The following is a 24,195-nucleotide window of genomic DNA, read 5'->3' as shown; positions in this document are numbered from 1 at the left end:
ATTACTGTAGTCAATGTTCTGTAAAGTACATTTTTTTTACTTTTTATAATAATTCAATAATTATAAGGGGGGCCTGGTGGCACAATGGGTAGCCCTGTCGCCTCACAGCAAGAAGGTTGCTGGTTCAAGCCTCAGCTCGGTCAGGTGGCATTTTTATATGGAGTTTGCATGGTTTCCATGTGTTTCCGGTTTCCCCCACAAGTACAAAGACATGCTATAGGTGAATTGGGTAAGCTAAATTGTCTGTAGTGTATGTGAGTGAATGGGAGTGTATGGGTGTTTCCCAGTGATGGGTTGCAGCTGGAAGGGCATACGCTGTGCAAAACATATCCTGGATAAGTCGCCGGTTTATTCCGCGTGGACAAATCTGAAAAGAAATTTAATGAATTGTTTATGCATTTAATGAATAATTAAATGAAAAAATACAATAAATGAACATGTTTATGAACATAAGCAGCAAGTAATGTCTTTAATGTTTGGTATGATTGGGTGAGCCGGTGCGATGATGTCATGGGCGTGCTGGTGGAGGGAGGGAGCAGAAGTTTGTCCGCTCAGGCTTACCATCCCTGTGGAAGTTTCATGCCATTGTCTCGTTGTCAAAAACAGTCGGTCTGGTCGGAAACTTTGAAACTACGTAATTATAGTTCGCGTTTGGTTCAGAGACACTGCAAAATTCAGCTATGAGCTTATGAGAAGTGAGGCTTTTTGGTCGAGTAGCCCTAGTATGCAACAAGTAGTTGAAGATACAAAGCGCATTTGTAGAGAAGAAAAGAGCTCAGAGACCAGGTAAGAGGCTGTTTGTGTCGCTGTGAATTATGTTTTCGGTGTCTGACGTTTGTTGGATGAATCATCGTGGTTAAAAAAAAAAAACACGTGAGGAATGTGGGAACTGATCTAACGTTAACCACACAGTCCTCATTCATTTCACTTCTGCTGGTTTGTTTGTTTTTGTCGAGTTGTAGTTTCGTTATGTGTAGTTACAGAGCCGCATGCTACCTCGTCATGTTTTGTCTTCATATAGTGTTTGTTCATGATTTGTGTAAATGCATTATTGCAAAAGGTTTCATTCTACGATTAAGTAGCATATATACGTGTTTGTTTTCCTTTATTTGCTTTACGTGTTTTGTACTTTACACGTGGCTCAATAGAATGGATTAACTTTTTATTTAAAAGAAACGCTGTAAATGTTATATCTTTAATTCTTATTCAACCCCTTGTTCAGAATGTGTTTTTAATTCTTGTTAGTTTTATATCTGTTGTAAATAATAACATTTTAAGTAATAATAAATCATGTTACTTTTGTAATTAAAAAATGTAGGCAATAAATTAGTGCAGGATCAACTTTGCATTGTAGTTTTCAAATTAGTTTAGATAAAAAAAGATTGTTAATCTTTGTTTGACGGTTAATCATCATCATAACACGCTCATTTAGCAATATACAATACAGAAACGCACATAAAATGATCATTTGCAATTCAAATGCAGTTGTTAAGGTAAGTGCAGAGCAAACTTTTTCCCCCTGTGGATTTATTTAGGTAAAAGTTGGTTTAAAATTTGCACATTCTGACTTTCTCCTTAATAATAAAACTTCACAAAATATTCTTTGCCACTGTTGTACTTTGATAGTCATTTGCACCTTATATAATTCCCCTGTTTAGAATTTGCAAATAATACTTTCTGAAGGGAAATTATTAAGAAGATAGACTGTGCGAATATAAAACCAACTTTACCTCAGTATCTATTAAGACATGTGAAGTGATTAAATAAACTACTTTGCTTTTGTGAGGGACTAAAATCTTTCTTTCGTGAATCTAGGTGTTGCTGAATGCCATGAGCTGTTGAGCAGTGATGGCAGAGCTGGAGGTGGATCAATCCAACCTGCCCAGAGTCCAGGAGGGTAAGAGAAAGTTACTCATGCACATGTCTGTGTGCGTTTGACACTGCAAACAAACATTCAGGGGTGCCCAAACTTTTTCATCTAAAGGGCCAAAAACCAATCTTGATAGAGGCTAGTGGGCTGAAAGTAAATAAAGTTGCCATGGGTAATTTCCTAATTTATTTTCATAGATGTATACATACATTAGCTATCACACATGGACCCTAAGCATGCGTCAATAGCGCTGCCACATTGGTACAGTGCTCCCAGGACAAAAGTCATTCAACCGCACTAGTCTAGACTAAAGCCAATCTGAAGACTTAAGCGCTGTGTGCGGGTGTAGTAATGAGCAAACAAAGCACAAAAATTTCATAGGTAAGATTTCGTTGTTGTTTTTTTACATTTTTGTATATTGTGAACTTTTGTGCTAATCAAGTAACATTACTGATGACAATAGTCTCTTACTGCATTGAACATAAGGCAAAGTAGCACCAACTTGCACTAAATTCAAGGCTTATACTAGTTTTGTTAAATAAAATAAGCAAACAATGTAAATGAAATATGACAATTAGATGCTGCGGTGCTAGAAACTTGTATTATTGTTGATTAAGTAAAGGAGTCGTTCATAACGAAGATTCATTCACAAACTAATCACTACCTCCGTTAGAATGAGTAGTGAAATCAGGAAGAGGGGGTGTGTTTCAGAACACAGATTAGATCAAAATAGGTAGGATAATACAGTTCCATTCACACAAACACATGCTCTTTGTCAGCAATGCCTGTGCGGTCACTTATCCATCGATTTAGAAAAGTGATGTAAAATTATAATTTTCATAATTTAAGAAAATATTTGCATACTGATCACTGGGAAAATTCCAGATCGTAGATGTATGTATGTGTATATCTCTGGCTCTGGATGGCCACAGTCCTCCACTGCACCTTGGGCCCGCATTCATTTCAAAGGAGCACTACCCTGTACTAAAATGGCGGCTATATTGACGCATTTCTTCCAATAGACAACAACAGGGTAAGCGACATCTAATGTAAATATCTATGATTTATTTAATAAGGTTTAAAAATAACTAGAAAACATTGCTTCACATTAACTAATGCAGTATTTATTTTACATTTTATGACAAACTTACAACAGTAAAAACAAAACAATCTAATTTATGACAGAATTTCAATCGTTTTTGCCTTGTTTTGCTCTTCTGCGTAGTCCTTTATCCGTAGAGTGACAGTATTTACATTTTAAAAAATGAGATTAATTTGCAATATTTAATTGAAACATTTAATTTCAGTTTCCTTTTTTGTAGCTCAGCAATAGAACAAACAAAAATGGTTACATCAAAATAGAAATGATGATCTCTGTACAAAAGGAATTCACTACAACCCTCTCCATCATTCTCACTTTTCTCCCAGACGGGGGTGGTGGGTCAAATCAAAGGTTACAATGGGCCAACTTTGGCCCGTGGGCCCTACTGTGGGCATCGCTGTTCTACATGATACATATCCATGGCTTGATTGTTGATGCCGTCTGATAGGCAGAGATAGACTAGTCATATTTCATGTTTTGCATGTTTTTGCATCTGACATCTGATTATCATTCCAGACATCTGCTGTATCTCTCTGAAGTCTTTTTTTTTCCATTGGAGAAAGAAAGAACCTTTCCATATGGCTTTGTTTGCTCATATTTTGTCTCTTTGGTTCGAGTCCTACATAAAGGAGCTTGACCCAGTGTTTCTTTTGAAGGGGGAAATGTTGGTGATGATTTCCCTTTCCGTTCCCATTCTGTACACAATGAGTTCATTGTTTTGCTTTTGTATCTTTATGCTTAAACAAGCTCTAGATGTTGAACAAAGACCCTATTGGACCACCATACTGCCTGCCTGTATCACCCAATTAACTAATGCCTGTGTTTTTATATACGTGTGTTTTACTGTTCCCATCGGGCTTATACCCTTTTAACATGGCCTGTGAGCAACAGTGTTTTCATTTCCTCAGTTTGTTTTTGGTACTGGTTCCCCAAAGCATTGAGAAATAAATATATGTTAGCGAGCCGTCTTTGTCTTCACTCGTCTGTTATCGGTTCCTGTGGATGTGTTTTTGCTCTTGGTTTAGTCTTGGGAACACTGTCTCTAAATCGCAGATCCCTTGAGGAAAAGCAGCCTCTTTCCTCTCTGCACTTTAACCCCTTTGCATTGCTTCTGTTTTCACTGACCCTTTTTCCTCTCGGTGCTGTGAAACCTTTGCCCAGGCAGATATTTATATATGTCTGGTTGTTGCACACTTTGTTTATGCTACCATTCAAATGGCTGGTGTTGGCTTTATTTTCTTTGAAAATATTTTCAAAAGGAACATTAAATTAGTTAATAGTGGCAGTAGAAGTTTTACTAAAATGTCTATTTCAAATAAATGCTACTTAAAAAAAAAAAAAAAAAATTTTCCACAAAAAAAATAATAAATTTGCTGCAAAAATTATAATCTGTAATAAGAAATGATTCTTGAGCATCAACAATAAAGAAAATTTAACTTCACGTGAATAAATAAAACAAAAAAATTGTATTAAAAAAAATACATTTGTATTATTACAGTACCGTTTATTTTGTTTATTTTAATTAATTAAAATGTTGATTTTATCACAATTTAATTTTTAAAACATTGTTTACATTTTATTGCTGTATTTTTCCTGGATGTTTAGCATCTTTGTGTTTATATAACTTGTGTATTATTGTTTTTTGACATGCAGAATTAGATTCTGACGTGGCAATAAAAACAGCATTTTTTTAATTGTATTTCAAGTAGCATATACCATATCAAGTCTTTGACATTTTTGTACGTGTTTTGATCAATTAATTAATCAATCATTCATTTATAGAGCACTGTAAAATCATACCTAAAACACAATTAAAACACAAGCAATAGATGTAAATAATGTAGCATCATTCCAGTTTCTACTAAAACATTTCATCCCACTGTCTGTCTCAATCTCTGTTTTTCCTGCTGCAACCAATGGCACTTTATCTTATCTTTTAAGTGAGTGAGTGGCCTTCAAGAGATCTTGTTTTCACAAAATGCATTCAAACACACGTTTTGCCTGCCTTTTGTAATATGAGCGTGTTTTTGGCGTGGCTTGTGCAAAACTAGTTAGACAACTTTCTATCCACTCCCTCAGTTCCATCAACGCTTCAGCCAGACACCTGAATGTTTAAACGCAGCACTACCAGAACTGGGCCAGTAGCTTCAAACCCCTCCTCCTAAAATGAAATATGTAGTGCAGGTTAGCAGGTGCTTAAGCTGTCCAGAAGAGTCCCTTTTAAAGTGACATTTAACACAGGTGCGCTCCCTCTACCTCCTGGCTAGACTAAAATGGATGAGACATTCAGCGAGTGAATCTGTAAGTGTGTGTGTATGTGTGTGTATGTTTTTTTGACGGTGCAAGGTTGTTAGCAGTTCTGGTGTATCTCTGCTATTGATAAAGACGAGGTGAAATCCCTAGCATTGGCAAGATTATAACAGTAGGTGGGAACTTGTGTCAGCGCCCGAACAGTCTTATCAGCTTGGGTGTAGTGAAGGACACATTAGTGTTTAGAGAGAAGAGCAATGTGTTTTCCTGGTATAATCCAGCTGTCAGTAGCATATTCTGTTGTTCTAGTGTTATCAGGATTGTGTTGGCTGAGAGAATCAAGCCTGATGTTTTCAATTATTAGCTGTAGGCGTATGGGCTTGGCTAGCATGCTAGGATAGGCTACACACGTCTTGCGCTTCTTTGGAGCGGTAGTTATAATTATTATTTGGATACTGAAAATTGATAGCCCACTATTGCATATTTAATTTTTTTAATTTTAATTTCGTAAATGACTAGATGACTAGAGGCTTGATCCTAATTAAATTGTTTGGAGTAGGATATGAATAATGTTGTTCTTGGCTAGCATGTTTGCTTAGGCTGCACGTGTCTTGTATTTCCTTAGAATGGTAGTTATGATTATTATGGAGATTGATTATTTGATAATTTAGCAGATAGTCCTGTTTTGGTAGTTATATTTAATTTAATTTGAGTTTGGAAAACAGTGACTAGATTTGAGCTTAATCCAAACTAAATTGATTGGACTGTGATGTGTAATCTTAAAATAATCTGTAAAATATAGTATAATATAAATGCTTGGAGGATGTTTAAAATATTTTGTTTCTAAAATGTTTACAGATGACAACTTTATCAGAACAATACTCTTACATACAGATCTGCAAAAATGACTTAAATGCTGTTGATTACCAGTGGTTAGCGATGTTAGTTGGTACACTGGGATTTTTAAGTTTAAGATCTTCAAATGTTCAGAAACACTGTTGTGAAGTGTGCATTTCGAGTTCCCAAAATTTTGCCAACTGCCAAGACCCATGCAAGGTTTAATGGTTTCTTTGAAATCGTGTTCAAATACCATAATTGCTTCTTCATGCATTTTGTAAATTTGATGCTGATGTAAAAATATGTTTTTTGTGTGTGATTTTACAACATTCAGAATATGCAATTAGTTTTTTTTTTTTTTTTTCAGTTGCTGACGTTCAGATCTTACTTGCATCCTTTTCAATGCCTTAAAGCATGCGCGCGCGCACACACACACAAACACATATATGGTTGAAGTCAAAATTATCAGCCCTCTTGTGAATTATTTTATATATTTTTCAACTATTTCCTAAATGAAGTTTAACAGAGCAAGAAATCTTTCATAGTAATTTCTATATTTTTTTTTCTTTTAGAGAAAGTCCTACTTTTTTGTCAGATAGAATAAAAGCAGTTTTAATTATTTATTTATCGTTTTACAATATAACAATTAACACAATTAACGAAAGGAATATTTAACATTAAAAAGCATCAGAGTATACAAATCTAAAAACATACATAATCAAATTCAGTAAAGCAGAAATCAAATAACAGCAAATAAGTGGTCAGTGTGATAACAATGGGTATTATCTACACTGAAATTATTTAAGTTAAGTGGTTGTAAACTATTTATTTGGGCTAAATTTAAACAAATTAAGTTGAACGTTACTAAATTTAATTTGTTTGTTCAAATGCATCCATTTTGCAGACATTTTTTCAGTGTAGGCACAGCTCAAAGGGTTTATAAATGGTCCAACATATTCCAGGTTTTTAAAAATACGTGTGTTTTGTTATTTAAACTATATATTAAACATTTCAAATGCAGCGTGTCTATTAAAATATTTTTGAATTATTTAAATGGAGGGTTTTACACAATACATTTACTAGATACATAAGAACTCAGACTTATCCTTTTGGTAGATCTATGGTCTGATACTTCAAGTCTGGCTCAAAAAGATATATTAAAGGAATCTTGTAATATCTCTTTCCCAGGATTATTACAGAAAACATTACTACAGTATCCCAAAACTGATTTAGCTTTTAATAAAATCCATTTTTAATGTTTACAAAAACATTAAGTTCAATATTTTTGCCTCCTTAAGCAATTTATTTTTTAATTGTCTATAGAACAAACCATTATACACGTATTTGACTAATTACCCTATCTTGCCTAATTAACCTAATTAACCTAGATAAGCTTTTAAATTGCACTTTAAGCTAAATATTATGTTGAAAAATGTCGAGTAAAATATTGTGTACTGTCATCATGGCAAATATAAAAGGAGTCAGTTATTAGAAACTAGTTATTAAAACTTATGTTTAGAAATGTTGTGAAAAAAATCTTTCCATTAAACAGAAATTTGGGGAAAAATATACAGGGGGCTAATAATTCAGGAGGGCTGATAATTCTGACTTTCACTATATATATACAAAAATGACTTATAATTATATACACACACAAACACTGCAACTGTTGATATTAGAGTTCTTGTCATCCCCTATCCCCAGGCATAGAGTATGTTGGCTGCTGAACAAAACAAACCAGCTACTGGGTCTGCAGAGCCTCCGGACGTCTCAAATGAGGACAAAGAAACTGACCATTACTGTATGTTCTTTCCTTATCTGTACACTTTCCTTCTGCCTCTCCAAAGTAAACAGCACAATCTCACTATCCTCCTGCACAGCTTAACATCTTTTTTTCTGCTGCTGGCACATCTGGAAAGCATTCATCTTGAGTGCAGGCGTATGCATGTGTGAGTGCGTGTGTGTGCTCGGGTCAGTGTGGAAGTGTGAGGGCATTGTTGGGAGGCGCTTGTGTAACCTGATATGGGTTATCGCAACCTGCAGCAGGTGGGATCAAGCAGGAAATACATTTGTCTTGTTGAAACAGTGGCATTTATATTTGGAATACCCCGAAGAATGATTATTTCTCTCTGCTAGCACTTTTTGGGGGTGAGTAGTTTCCCCCTACCAGACGGAACGGTTAAGGCTCGCAGCTAAACATAGATTTCCACCAGCTGCTCAGGGTCAGGGGTTGTGCTGAAGTCAGTATGTCTCCATTAGGATATTATGGTCCAGCCACTCTAATTCAGTATAATTGCTCAGCCCATCCTGAAGTAAAGCAGATGTGCTTTCATTTTAGTGTTTCAGTCTTGCTAAGTATGAATCCAGGAGTTGCAGTGATGAGGCGGCTCTTGATTTAGGAAAGCGCTCACTTTTACTGCTCTCAGAGTCTGTAATGTTCTCGGTCCTGACCAGCAGTAAAGCCTCAGTCTCCAGCTGTTGTGTCAATTACAGACTACATACTCGTTGCAACTCCCTGTATAGCTGAGTTTGAGGTTGCTTCTGACTATATTTGAAACTGGTGTGCACTGTTTGCAGATTTTGTGCTGGGCGGTGCAGTTGGTTTTTTGGATTTGCCATCATCTTCTCTATGGGATCCATATTTGTTGTGCGGTAACACTAGTGACAATGGCAGTCAACACAAATTGATATAAATAGTTTTGTTATCAATAGTGCTGCACGATATTGGAAAAATCTATCATTGCGTTATTTATTTATTTTGCGACATATATTGCAATATGAATACAATTTGATCAGATAACAACATCTTTATTTGGAAAGAATTTATAATGTTAGATTGATTGGGATGATTGTGCAGTGGGAGTGCAAATCTAATAACCTAACAATCTATAAACCTTTTGGGGTCCCCTGACGCATTTTCGATGTGGTCTGTGCTATTTGTAGAGCATTTCTGTGTTTGCATGTGATGTATTTTTATGCATACCAATCTATAAACCCAGTTAAGAAAATTATACAATTGAAAGGTTTTTCCGAGTCTTAACATACTGTTTAAGTACAGTAACTGAATGATAAGAATGAACATAATTCAATAAAATTAATTGTTGTTTGTTACAAATGGTACAATTTCTTATGCCTGAATCCTTTTACAAACTCAACATTGCATGTCCTGCTATGTGACTGTTGCGAATGATGCATTGTGATATTGATGCTAAAGCTAAAGCAGTATATTTTGCAGCCCTAGTTTTCATCCATCTGTTTTATGGGCATTTTAAGATATAACAGAAAACGTTGGGTATAAACCAAAAGATTTAATTAAATTGTAAAAATTTCATTTTCAATTTATTCCTAAAGCTCGATGAAATGCAACTAGTGTTGTGTGCCGGACAAAGCAGATAGTAATTTAAAACATGATCAAAACATAAAGCATACACATAAAAGGGAGCTTTAAAAATCGTGGAAGTTAGCCAGATGAAATAGAAATGTTTTCAGTCTAGATTTAAAAATAGTGTTGGAGCAGTTATAATTTCCACAGGAAGGCTGTTCCATATTTTTGGAGCAGCTATGGCAAAGGCTCTATTCTACCCTCCATTTTGCTCTGTAAACCACGAAGAGCCCTAAATTGGCTGACCTAAGAGCTTTTGAAGGTTGATGTTTTATCAGCAAGTCAGAAAGATTTTCATTTTTTTCGGCTTTGTCCCTTTTAATGAGGGGTTGCCACAGCGGAATGAACTGCCAAGTTATTCAGCATATGTTTTACGCAGCATATGCCCTTCTAGCTGCAACCCAGTTATGGGAAGCGCTCATACTCTCTCATACGCACATACACTACTGCCAGTTGGTTTATTCAATTCACCTATAGCGATGCTTTTGGATTGTTTGTATGTCATTTGTTAAGGATATGTTCTGGGTAAAATAATGTTAAGCTTATTTGATTGCTTCAGCTAGGGCTGCACAATGTATCATTTCAGCATCAATATCGCAATGTGCTCATTCGCAATAGTCACATCACGAGCAAATGCAACATTAAGTCTGGTTTACAATTTATCAATTAGCAAGTATTTTTTAAGACCATGTGAGGGTTTTAAAAGCATTCTGGCATAAGAAATTGTACTTTTTTAAACTTTAACAAATAAATAACAATTAAATTGTTTCTAAAATAGTTTCTGCAGTATTATTTTACATGTGATGAGTAAATTTCTGAATACCTAAATACAGTTTGAATCATCAGAAAAAAAAACAAGCGCTGTTTATTTAGTTGATATCTTATTCTTATGTACATTTGATTTTTTTTTTGTTTTTTTATTTTTTTATAAATTTGCAACAACTTAAAAAACTCTCTTTTCCCATTGTCATTATGGGATGTTGTGTGTAGAAATTTGAGGAAATAAATAATTTAATCCATTCTGGAATAAGGCTGTTACATTAAAATAATGTGGAAAAAGTGAAGCGCTTTGAATAGTTTCCAGATGCACTGTATATCGCAGAATAAAAAAAAAATATTGCAGTGTTTTTCTAATATCATGCATCAGCAATATTGCACTGTTTTTGTTAGTCTGTCTTGTTTTGTTTTTATCACATCAGCACCTTATATCAATATACAATGCAATACTTTCTCCATTCGCATTTGTACACAGCACCTTATAACCTGTATATTTATAACAAATCTGAACATACAACTCAACATCCAGATTTCTTGACTTAATGCATCTCTGTTTAATGTTTATCGTCTTTTTTTCATATTTATTTTGTGTTGTCTCTTGTCACTTTATGTACACTGGAAGCTTCTGTAGCCAAAACAAATTCCTTGTGTGTGTGAAGCACACTTGGCAATAAAACTGATTCTGATTCTGATACTACACTATTACTCCTAGCATCAGCAATATTACTAGAAAACAATAGTTCTTCATCCATCTAAAACGGCAGTCTTACCACTTCAAGGACAACTTGGAAACAGTTTAGTACATTTACGGAGACAAAAAATGCAGTTTTCATATTTCTGCTTTTAAACCAATGAAAAACTTTACCCCCTTGACATACTAAAATGTTGTTTGGTTTTATAACTTAACTTGGAGACAAATTATTGTCAAAACAGATTCCTTTTAAGATTCTTTTTCAACACAAGCTTTCATGGGATGTGAAGGACTTAAACGCGGTGTTTAAAGTGAAATGTGAAACTTACAGGGCCAAAACCACAAGTGTAAATTTGTTTTGAACTTTCCAGGGTCAGTTTTTGTCATGCAGACTATTATTATGGCTTCATAAAATTTGAGAGTCTTGTTTTTAAAATTGGTAAAACTTTAAGATGCAACTTACTTTATTTGTTATGAAATATGAGACACGAATATAGTTGTTTAAACATTTTTTAATGAAGCTTTAAATTGCTTTTTTTTAATTGACCACTTAAAGCATGAAATAACAAGGCTCAAATGTCTGCATTGTCTCCAGAAATAGCTTTGAATGTGTATTATTTCTAGTTAAAATAGTGTACATACTTAACTTCTACTCTCTGAATTGATCCTAAAGACAACTGATGAAAGTTCAGAAGCTTATCCTGTAGCTTGAAGTTTTGGCCAGTTGTATTGACTGCTGTTTCTCTACAGTGTGCCAGTGTTTTGCTGTACTGGAGGATGGAGCTTTAGCTCATAATCTGCAAGAGCAGGAAAGTAAGTGCCTTTTCCCCTTTTTTTTCTTGTGCCACACCTAAAGCAGTGTTAACACAAGCTTAAAATGTGTTTTCTCTGCCTTGACATATTCAACCATCTTTTTTGTACATTTCCAAAGGGTGCTGGTATTCACACATTTAGAAATACAAGAGCATGTCAGTACAAAAATAAACTCAAGATCTCAAATCTGAGTCTGTAAAACTGAAATATCCTGAAAGATCTGAGTAGGTAGCTGTATAGAGAACAGAGATTGCCAAATTAATATTTGAGTTATGTTGGGCACACACCACAAGATAAGCAGGCTGATTTTAATTTCCTATTTATGTTATTGTTCAAATGACCTTATCAGATTTTTTTAAGGCATGAGGTGTGTTAAAAGTGGCTCGGAAGTATGTTGGAGGTGTTCCAATCATTCATTCATTCATTCATTCGTTCATTTTCCTTTGGCTTATTCCCTTTATTCATCAGGGATCACCACAGCGGAATGAACCATCAAATTATCCAGCATATGTTTTACACAGCGGATGTCTTTCCAGCTGCACTAGGTACTAGGAAGCATCCATACACATTCGTTTACACTCATACACTATAGCCAATTCATTTATACCTCATGTCTTTGGAAACCCAAGTCAACATAAAGAGAACATGCAAACTCTACACAGAAATGCTAACTGATCCAGCCGGGGCTTGAACCATTGACCTTCTTGCTTCTTGCTTATTGTTTAATATTTATGATTCATGATTGTTGAATATTTAAGATTTATCATTAGAGCATCTCTGATATTCTTCTGAGGAAATTAAGGAATCCTGAAGTGTAAGGGAAACCCTTAGAACAAACTGGATAAACTGGAGGTTTTCACAGGAAACAAACTGTTTAGTTATTTATCAAATACAGCTGCTCAAAATTAAATGGATACGGACAGCAGAAATGAAGGATCAGCTTGTCCAATTGTGGCTACAGCCCGAATGTTAGTTTATTTATTCACCTATTTGTTTGGTAAGTTTATTCTCAATTCTTGAGTGATTTTGCAAAATGTCCTGTGTTTATATGTGGTACAATTTTGGTCTGTTCTGCCTTTGTTACATTGTGGCATATCACACACTATAGAAGCAAAATGGTGAAATCTAGGATTTTTTTTGTCCTCTTGTTGGTGCTCTCTAGCATTTTGATCTTTATAAACTGTAATATATATATATATATATATATATATATATATATATATATATATATATATATATATATATATATATATATATATATATTAGGGATGTAACGGTATTGTAAATACCGTCATACCGCAATGTTAAATTTTTTCGATATTACCGAAGTCGCATGACTCGGTAAAACTATAGGTCTTCAGAGAAAATTTGCTCAGGCGAATGAAGCGAACGGGAGGTAGCTGAAACTTCATTTCCCATCAGCCCCGGCGTGGCCATAATCCTTTGCGGTCTGTTGTCGCTACAGATCCAGTAATGCGGAAATGGAGTGTGCTGCTAGTAGCGGAGATGAAAAAAAGATGGAAATGATCGAACCTAAAGCAGTGTTGTCGCCGCGCGCGTGCTGAATAGCGGTGCTGTCGCGCGCGTTCTGATCAGCTGTTGTGGCGCGCGTATTGTAAAGCGCCGAGGCGGGGTTGAGCGCGCATACTCAAGAGAGGTGTTGTCGGGCGCCTACTGAAGGGCTGGACTGGACGGAGGTTGTGTCGCGTCGCGGGGGCACTTTTGATCGTTTTGGAAGGGCATTTTCTATCCAAGACTAAAAAGGGCATGTGCACTGCACAGGTTGAGCCCTATGTGTGCACGTGCCTGCAAGTTGGGGAATACGACTAATAACAGTCATGGGGACTGCAGAAACACAGCACACTGTTCAGATTGATGCAGACATTGACTTGTACCGCAAAGAGACCTCTATCTCACTCATGGTTTGTCTTCTCAAGTGGGGGAAAGACAATGCACAACGTTACCCCACTGCTGTCAACATGGGCCAAGTCATATCTCTCTTGTCCCAGAAACCTCAGTCCCAAATGAGAGGGGTTTTTTCTGTTGCAGGGGACATTGTAAATAACCCAGAGATACCAGCTTTTACCAGATTATAATTATATGATAATTTTTCTTTAAACCCATCTCTATCTAAGTGAGTGATTAAATGTTAAATGTGATGAGTTTTCAACAATACTAAATTGAAACTTTATTTTTTTACATGGTTTAATAATTTTTTTGTTATTAAAATTGAAGTTCCTGTTTCAAAGCTAACAGATAGATGGCTAATTTGTATGTCATTGACACTTTTGGCACTTTTTCAAAAGTTTTTTTTTTTCCTGTAAATGATTCAATAAATACCGTACCGTGACATTCATACCGAGGTATTACCGTACCGTGAAATTCTGATACCGTTATATCCCTAATATATATATATATATATATATATATATATATATATATATATACACATACACACACACACACACACACACACACACTAACACGTATACAAAACTAATGTTTACAGTGGGCTTTTTAGTGTTTTTTTATTATATTTCTAAGCACTTTTCTTTTATTGACAACAGATTCATGTTTTCTAGTCAACTGAAACTTAATTTGCTATCACTTTAAACCAAATTAAACTCATACTTGTTGACAAAATGTTAAACTTTTTTATGTATATAAAATATTTGATGTAATTTATAACAATTCCAACAACAGTTCCAAAACTAACACTTGTGCTAGTCTTTTTTGCTTTCCGGTGTTCCTTTGAAACCCTTCTTTTATTGACAATCGATTGATATTTTCTAGTATTATGAAAAACTGCATAAAAAATATACAGTTAAAGTCAGAATTATTAGCACTTTGGTGCGTTTTGCACTCACACTACAAACGTACCGCACCAAAGCCCAAATGAACCGCTCTCAGGCCCAGGGCCTGGGCCGGCCAAGTGAACCGTGCTTGAGCCCGATTCAGCGCACTCACACTTCTCAAACGATCCGGGAAACAGGCCTGGGCACGGTACGGATGGCATAGTGTGAGTAGGCCCTAAATGTCACTTTAGGCTGTATAGATGTCTTGAAAAATATCTAGGGAAATATTATTTACTGTCATCATGGAAAAGATTAAATAAATCAGTTATTAGAAATGAGTTATTAAAACTATTATGTTTAGAAATGTATTGAAGAAATCTTCTCTCTGTTGAATGGAAAAAATAAACAGGGGGACTAATAATTCAGGAGGGCTAATAGTTCTGACTTCAACTGTATACCCTTTACTGTCACTTTTAACGTAATGTAATTCATCCTTGTCTTTCTCATCACACATTTTAAACAGTAGCATTTTTTTCCCCATCTGCTTTACGATAACTTCTCATGTTGTGTCCTCCACCAGTCGAGCAGTACTACAGCTCAAATGTGGAGAGGAGTCAGCTGGTGCAGAGGGACATCAGAGTAGCCAAGAGACTGCAGGATGAGGAGCAGCAGAGAGTGCAGACGCCACAGCATCAGACCACTCGTCAGCTGTAAGATAGCAAACACACCGTCTATCAGAGCACACCATATAAGATATGACAGTTTACTCAATATACTTATATAATATACCTATATACTTTATATGACCATTCAGGAGCTGATAGCATGTCCAGAGTCCACCAGTTTCCCATGTGTGTGATAGTCCATGCATTTCCTTGTTACATTAAAGGGATAGGTCAACCAAAAAAGAAAGAAAATATACTCGCCCTCAAGTGCTTCCATACCTTTAAGGTCTTATTCTTTTGAACATCAAAGGTATTGTGAGGAATTTTTTAGACTTTGACATGCTTAATAATAAAAAAAAAACTATTAAATTTAATGACTATTGATTGACAACATTCTTCAAAATATCTTATTTTGTATTTGGCAGAAGAAAGACACTCAAACAGGTTTGAGATAAGGGAAGGTTGGACTTAAACCATATCACAATATTTTCTGGTGTTATTGCAATATTAATGACAACATAATTCACATTTAATTACCCAAAAACAGAAATGCATAATTTATTATGTTTATATTGCCTACTACTGCATTCCAATAGAGCTCAACCATAATCAAACACACTGAAACAGCTAATCTAGCTTTTCAGAATCATATATAATAAACCAGCAGACGTGCTAAAGTATGTTAAAAAAATAAACTTTGTTCCCTGGCACCCACTGTCCTGCAGAGGTTTTTATTTATTTATTTATTTATTATTCATGAATAAAAATATACAACTGCAATCAGGAGATCAATATAAGAGGAGGACTATACAAGTTACAATAACTGCAAAGAGAAAAGAGACTAACAAAACAAAGGAAGGGTTAAGTTAATTACAATAGTATTAAAGTGTATGAAAATAAAAAAAAAATTAAGAGCATTACAGGAGATTTAACTAAATCAAGTCAGTCAATAGACAATAGCTCTTCATATAGAACCAAATATCTAACACATTTTTTTGTTCTTCCACATACAGAAAGATTTGAATATCTAGAAATTGTTGAAAAGTTGGAATTAAAGCCATGCATTTTTCTTTGTTTAAAAAATGTCCAAACAAAGTAAAAAAGGTGAAAAGAAAATATTGAGATTTATGTGCAGATTCTGAGTAATAAAAAAAATTAAACTAAAAGAATGCGAAAAGGTAGGAGGGGTGTTTAAATAAAGATACAATTCGAACCAAAACTTCTTAACAAGTTCACACACACCAAATAAATGTATTCTCACTCTTCTGCAGAGAGAAGATCTCTGAAACAGTGTTGTGATCACACACTGTAACGTTATTTCTGTTCCTTTCATACTGGACGCTAGAGGGCGCCATCATGCATAAAGTACATATAGATTTTGCTGAGCAAAGAGGTTAAGGCTTAAAGAAACTGAAAAATACATCAAATTTAAAAAAAATATATAAACAAATGCTTGTGGGATTATCAAAACTATTACTTTTTTTCAAGCCAAACTGGGTATTGTATGACAAAGTGTGTTAATAATTTATTGCTAACCTAGCTTTTATCACTCTTGTGAATGCTGTAAAAGGTATGATTTCTTATTTTTCTCATTCTGTGAAATGAACCATATTTAGCCACAAAAGGAGGATTTCAGGCTGTAGTTATAAAGTGAATTTAAATTTATGTCAGAAAATCTGTTTCTTATCAGGATCATATGGCAAGGCATAAATACACATGCTAGTAAATCATTGCATAAACCGATTGGAGGTCTTTTTGTTATTATGATGTCTAGTTTTTATCGTGGGCAGAATTTTAAGCAGTATTGCAAATGACAAGATTAAACTGTCCCTTTAAAGGGTAGTTATTATGCAAAAATTGCTTTACAAGGGGTTTAAACATCGTTTTGAAGGGAGAGCTGGGAGCACAATCTCATTTTAATTTAAAGCGACGGTCACCAAATCGGCACAATTTTTATCATAGTCTTTAAGGGGCAGTTTCAAAAAGTTACAAATAATTATTTGTTAGTTATTTTGAGCTAAAACTTCACATACACACTCTTAGAGAGTTATAATAGGTGTCTTTTAAGTAGAACAGACATTTTGTTCAGTGGTTTTCATTTGCTCAAGTATGTATTATTCTCCATAGGGAGGAACGGGATTCAGAATATGCACGTATGATTCAGGAGGAGATCCAGCGGTGTGCTGAGGAGGCTCGAAGGAGGGAAGTTGAGGACGAGGTGAGTAACACTAAATGAGCTCGTTTGTCTGAGGGATCTAATGGATCAATAGTTAATGAGTCACAGTGGGACTGCATTTTATTGAGCTAGTCTCCTGTGGTTTATAAGCGCTGACTAAGACCACACAGGAATGAGCATCAAACTATTTTAAAGCAAAAAGTCACACACATACTGTGCATGGATCGAATCCAGATGCATTTATCTCCACAACAAGAGGCCAAAGTCTTCTCCATCCGAGTGTGGAAATGTTGCACTCCAGAAATGAAAGGAAGTCTTTATAGATTTGCAGCTTTTCTTGCTGGGGGTTCGGTATGAAGCATCCTATAAATGTTAGAGCAATTACTTGTGTTGGAGGTGTTATGGTGTTGTTATTTGAAGTTCAGTCCAACCCCTGTTGTGCCCTAGAGCTTAACTTGTGGTTGGTTTAGAGTGGGCTGGCCATGTTGCAATTATGCTGAACATGGTTTAGGGCAGAGGTTTCCAAGCTTTTTCATATGAAGGGACAAAAAAACTAGACTTGATTGAGGGCGGTGTTCTGAAGAAGGTAAATCTGCCATATGGTGATTTTCTCATTTATTTAATATATAAAAATAACTAAAACGAATTGTTTTATATTATCTAATGCAGTATATATTTTACATTTTATAATGAACTTATTTTAGTTAAAAAACAAAATCCAATTTATAACAGAAAGGAGTTACACTAGTCAAGCTGCTGTTTTTTTGCCTTGATTTGGACTCCATTATCTTCTGCATTGTCCTTTTTCTGTCCTCTAGTAATGGTTTTTATATATTTTTTAAATAATTATAGTTTAAGCTTTTAAACATTTATTTTCAGTCTGCTTTTTTGTAGTTCAAAAATGAAACAAACAAACAAAAAAAGTCGTGATCTTTGTGTTAAAGGCATTCATCCCAACCCTCTCCATCATTCTCACTCTCTTCTCATGTGGAATGGAAGGCTAAATCAAAGGTTACAATGGACCAACTTTGGCTCTAGTTTAGACTTTTTTTGGTTTAGTTTTATCTAAATATAATATTCCAAAATGTTAATTTTTAAAGTTTTTAAAGTTTAGAAATATTAATTAAGTGTACTCATCCGAAATGTTTTTGTGATTTTTCAATACAACACTTGTAACAGATTGCAGTAAAGCAAACATTTAAAACAAATGCATTTTTAAATTTTTCCTGTTATGGGTTTTCTTTAAAAGAAACACAATCAGAATGCTGAATATCAAAAAATCAACATGTAAATCTGCAATAATGTTTCCTTTTGCTCAACTGAATTTCTACTGTTCTTATTGCAGTACACACAATAGTTAATATTTCTTGGATCAGTAAATGAACCATAAATAATTTCTCATAAACTGTATTTTAAATAATTGTTTATTATTTTATATAGTTTTGGTGTATCAGTACTTCTGCTTCCTGTTTGTTCATGTATTAAGTGAAGTTTATTTATAAACTAATTTCGAGAGGGGGACGTGATTGATTAATCATAGCTGGTCCCGCATAAACTAACGCATTGTTATTAACTAGAAATATGTCACGTGCCGCTGTGCATAGAGCCCATTGAATCATTATATATTTTTAAAAATTAGATATGTTATAAGTGCATGACTTATGTTTGTCTCCTACAAACTGACAAATGAGTTAAATAATTGTCTTGATCTAAAACAGAAACTCGCTGTCGCCTCACAGCAAGAAGGTCGCTGGTTCAAGCCTCGGCTCAGTTGGCATATCTGTTTGGAGTTTGCATGTTCTCCCTGTGTTCGCGTGGGTTTCCTCCGGGTGCTCCGGTTTCCCCCCTCAGTCCAAAGACATGTGATACAGGTGAATTGGGTAGGCTAAATTGTCAGTTGTGCGTGCGTGCGTGCGTGGGTGGGATGCGTGCGTTTTCCCAGAAATGGGCTGCGGCTGGAAGGGCATCCGCTGCGTAAAAATGTGCTGGATAAGTTGGCGGTTGTGGCAACCCTGGATTAATAAAGTGACTAAGCCGACAAGAAAATTAATGAAGAAAATGGAAACTTCTAACAAGTTGCACAAAGCTTCTTCCCAGGAAAATAATTAGCTTTGTTGAATAGTTCTCATTTTTCAGTGAACCTTTGATTAGGGAATATTTCATTGAGTTGTTTGAAAACAGACGCAAGTGAGAGTCATGAGTTATTCAGCTGGAAATTGTTGACTCTGCAAGGAGAATAACTGAGTCAGAGAGTGGTTTGATACAGACTGTTATCATTAACAGATGATCTCCAAGTCTGAGAGTCATTGTTTTGACTAATTCTGAGCTGACTAAGTTTTTATAGTCCTGTAGGATTCTTCATGACTCATAAATTTATAGTGACACATAATCTGCTCCTGCAGGTATTTTTTTATGGTTGTAAAGCAGGTCTTGGCATGCCTGATTCACTGCAGAAACTTTATTTATTTATTTAATTATTTTTTGCCTTGTTTTGTAGTAAGTTTATCTGAATGTCTTTAACCTATTAGCTGTCAGTGATTAAGCAAATCAACAGGTTGCTATTCTTCCTATAGTGCCTGAACAAAATCTTGTTTTTTATAATATTATCTTCAAGTTTATAACAAAGATGGGTTAGAAAATGTGTTTTTTATTATTTGTTATTCTATTTATTTTGTAGCATTTTTGATAGCAAAATATTTCATGAAGTTTTATGTAAATAAAAGGATTAGCAATATTTACATTTTTTACTTATCCTTTTTTACATGCTCCAAAGCATTCAGAAGTGTGCACAATGGTTCATGTTTATGCCTCTGTTAATCTTATTATAATAAAAATATATACTTTATATATTTTCAGAGATTTTTTGGAAGTTTATCTTACCCTTCAGGTATAATTTTCAAATAAATAAAAAAGTTTATGTTTTGGTATGTTCACTGGAATAATTTGTATAATTTGTGTCCCTTGACAACAAAAGCCTAAGATGCACTTGTATATTTTTGGTCATATTAAAATACATTGTTTGGGTTAAAAAAATGTTAATTTCATGCCAACAATCATTAGAATCTAGTCAAGTCAAGTTTTATTGTCATTCTGTTTCATGTGTGGACAGACAGAAGAATGACATTTTGTGTCTCACAGGACAATGGTGCTACATAAATTAATCATAAAAACAACACTGGACAAAAGAGCTATTTTATTAAAAAAAAAAAAAAAAAAAAAACCCAATGCATAACTAAACATATACTATAAGATACTTTACACGCAAGTACTTTTACATGAGACTGAACAATGTTGTGCAGGATATTGTGCAAGAGCTGTATTAAAGGTGAATATTGTGCAAAAGTTATTTAAGGTTAAATCAATCAATGCAACATGATTGTGGTACATCTATAGTAAGCATCATTTTCCTTATTGTGTTATAAGATAGAATTTGGATGAAGTGTCAGGTGCATGAGAGAGAAGAGTGTTTCTACAGGTGTCAAGCCCACTTACCTGTATGAAGCACAATTTGAAATGCACAATGATTCCAAGAGACATGGAGTGATTAAGAAATATTAAGTAAACATGTTACTTAAAGACATTTAATAAATTTCATAAAAATTTGAGATCTCGGCTAAATATTTTCCTTTCCCAACCATACAGCTATGAAAAGCTTTCTTGTTCCGCTTTTATGTGATGTTTAAATCTCAAGTTTAAAAAAAGACAACTATTGTCACATTTGTTTGTTACGTTTACATTTAAAGCAAGGTATATTGTCTGAAAATAGGCTATTACCTAGCAGTGTTTTTGTCTCAAGTTTATCTGTCTTTATTTTAAATTGTCCTTAATCTCATCATTAAATATTATGCTTTTTAAAAAATTAGCCTTATTAAAATATCAGCCTCCAAGTTATTGTTTAATTAATATTTACTAACAGCTTTGAAAAAAGTTTAAATCTGTGAGACATTTTGTCATAAAATGTCATTCCACTGCATTAATTATGCATATTTACACTCCTGCAGCCTGCAAGCCTGTGAAGCACAAGGTTGCATCTAAATATCTCCACACGCTGCCCCTGCTGTCCTATCAGAATCATACAGGAGCAGTGAAGAGCGACGTCTGTTCGCACTCTGCAATTTCTTACTGTTGAGTGCACAAACAATCATGTGGATAGAAGATTTTTTGTATATTGAGTATATTGATTTTTTTTGGGTAGGAGTTTAGGTGGCAGATAAGCTGGAGTCAAACACCATGAGACTGGAGCTGGTCTCTGTGTGAGGCAAAATCTGACTGTGGATTTAATTCTGCTTGTGTTGTGAATTCGAAGAGGTCAATGAAGCAGGCTAATTAGTAGAAAGATACCAGGATTTGATGGTAACCGACATGGGGTTAACCCTGCAAATGTTTTTTGATTTCCACTCAAAGCATTTAGAGCATGTATGGCATTACACAGAATTCAAGTTGCAAATTTTTCATTAAAAGTTTTTTTCAAAATTAAACTGACTTTGCATTTTGCAATATATACATTTATACACGTTATTTCCACTACCTAAAATTGAAAAAGTAAAGACATGCATTCAGGTCTCACAATAAATTCAAATCTTAAAAATGTGCTTTTAAAATACATTGAAAACAGTAATATATTTCTCTCAATTCTTCCACGTTCCGTTTTGCACCCCCTTGTGGCATATGGGTATTAAACTTTAAAGGTATAGTACAGGGGTCGGCAACCCAAAATGTTGAAAGAGCCATATTGGACAAAAACAAACAAAAAACAAATATGTCTGGAGCCCTAAAAAAATGTAAAGCCTTATATAAGCCTTATAATGAAGGAAACACATGCTGTATGTATCTATACACTGCAAAAAATGCTTTTCTTACTTAGATTTTTTGTCTTGTTTCTAGTCCAAATATCTACAAATTCTTAAATCCTGAAGCATTTTCTAGACAAGCAAAACGTATTGTCTTGTTTTAAGAAATAATATGCCAAAATGAAGCGAGTTTTTCCTCAAATCAAGCAAAATAATCTGCCAATGGAGTAAGCAAAATAATCTTGTTTTTTGATTTGTGATAAGATTAATTTGCTTACCCCATTGGCAGATTATTTAGCTTGATTTAAGGAAAAACTCGCTTCATTTTGGCATATTATTTCTTAAAACAAGACAACATGTTTTGCTTGTCTAGAAAATGCTTCTTGATTTAAGACATTTTAGATATTTGGACTAGAAACAAGACAAAAAATCTAAGTAAGAAAAGCATTTTTTGCAGTGTAGTAGCTATATTAGCCTACTATAAAAATGACTAAGTTGGCTACAAATGCATAATGAGCCTTCATGATTAAATAGCCACTGAAATCAGGTGGTTGGTTTTTATTTTGTTGTCATTTAAACACTTCAGCACAGCCTCTGGTCTTTCAGTGATATTAATTTGATCATTTCTTCTTGCGGCCCATCAGTGTTCACATACCTGCATAAAAGCGCATTGAATATCGGTCACATCACAGGCAATTGAGTATGCTGGCACTGAATTAATGTCCTTGGTTTGCTGATTGGTGATGTTACCTGCCATTTTAATAGCCCTTTCCTTCACTGTCTTAGCGGAGAGAGGTATCTTTAATTTTTTGTATTATCTTGGTTTTGTTTTTGAAGTCTGCAATTACTGTAGGTGTTCTAATATGTTGATGAATGACTCCTTCATGTAGTCACCATCTGTGAACGGTTTTCCATGCTTTATCATCTCCCGGTTTGTTTACAACAGCCACCTGCCTGGCATCCCGCCCTGCTAATTGAAACCTGTGTCGCAGGCTATAACGCAAATCTTCGTTGACAGAAATTTTAAAAATTAAATATTAATTCTACACACTTTTACAGCATTTGAAAACGTTAAAAATGTTTGTCCTCCTATAGAAATCATATTAAAACAAAAATATATACTAACCTTGCCCATCTTTTTGAACATTTTTGAAAAAACTTCAGGGAGCCACAAGGGCAGCGCTAAAGAGCCGCATGCGGCTCTAGAGCCGCGGGTTGCTGACCCCTGGTATAGTACACCCAAAAATGCGAGCTGTCATTATCTCCTCGCCCTCTACTTGTGTAGTTTCTTTCTTCTGCTGAACACAAAAAAAGCATTTTTTATTAAAAATGTTTGTAATCCTACAGTTGATATTGACCATTGATGTCCATGGTATTTTAAGTTATTAATTTATCTTACTATGTAAGTTGGTTCCAAGTTTTTGGTTCTCGTCTCAAAAAAATTTTACTATTGTGTCTACTGTTACAAAAAAAAAAAAAAAAAAAAACTTGCACAGTTTTGGAAAAAGTAGAGTGATGACAATTCTTATTTTGGGGTGATCCATCTCTAATCTGGCCTATGCAAGAACACATTTAATTATAATACCGAATAAAGTGGATCTAATTGGATTTGCATTGTAAACATTTAATAAAAGTTATTTCATTTATTTTATTTATTTTAAAAGTATTTTTTTATTTTATATATTAAGGTTTTAGTAGAGGGGGAGCTTGAGCTTGAGCTCCACCTTTTTTGCACTTCTTCTACGAGTGATGTCACTGGCTGTAGGGTTAGGGGTGGGGTTGGTGTACGCATTAAAACAGCTTACAGGAGGAGGAGTGAGAGCTCATGCTCCCCCTCGATGGAGCTCAGCTCTGCTCAAATGGCTCTGCAGCGTGCACCCTCTCAAATTATTCAGCATAAATCCACAGATTTTTAACAAAATTCTGCACAGAAATAGCAAAAACTGACCACAGATTCTATCTGCCCTTACATATGGGGCAGAATAAATTATTTCAGTTTCGTTTTTGGGTGAACTACCAATTTAGGAATGGGTTGAATTTTTTTATG

General features: G+C 34.7%; 1 protein-coding gene and 1 long non-coding RNA gene across 9 annotated transcripts in view; both read left to right on the top strand.

The window, feature by feature from the left end:
• Positions 1 to 553: 553 nt before the first annotated feature.
• The window catches only part of ccdc187 (coiled-coil domain containing 187), a 34,423-nt gene continuing 10,781 nt past the window's right edge, over positions 554 to 24,195 (top strand). For 2 of the 8 annotated variants that reach the window (XM_087304871.1, XM_087304868.1), the window contains exons 1-6: positions 554 to 786; positions 1,816 to 1,897; positions 7,764 to 7,860; positions 11,660 to 11,722; positions 15,098 to 15,227; positions 17,310 to 17,400. In XM_087304871.1, the coding sequence (XP_087160997.1) occupies positions 7,773 to 7,860; positions 11,660 to 11,722; positions 15,098 to 15,227; positions 17,310 to 17,400 (372 nt within the window). In that variant the 5' untranslated portion in view covers positions 554 to 786; positions 1,816 to 1,897; positions 7,764 to 7,772. 8 annotated transcript variants of the gene reach the window in all.
• On the top strand, positions 19,644 to 23,711 carry LOC147838242 (uncharacterized). Its single transcript, XR_015523738.1, has 3 exons — positions 19,644 to 20,424; positions 20,658 to 22,198; positions 22,611 to 23,711. It is a non-coding gene; the product is annotated as an uncharacterized LOC147838242 (long non-coding RNA).

The sequence above is a fragment of the Danio rerio genome, chromosome 23 (genome assembly GCF_052040795.2).
Source record: "Danio rerio strain M-AB ecotype USA chromosome 23, GRCz13ab, whole genome shotgun sequence".
In the NCBI taxonomy this organism is placed as follows: Eukaryota; Metazoa; Chordata; class Actinopteri; order Cypriniformes; family Danionidae; genus Danio; species Danio rerio.
This window is presented reverse-complemented; position numbering and strand designations above follow the sequence as displayed.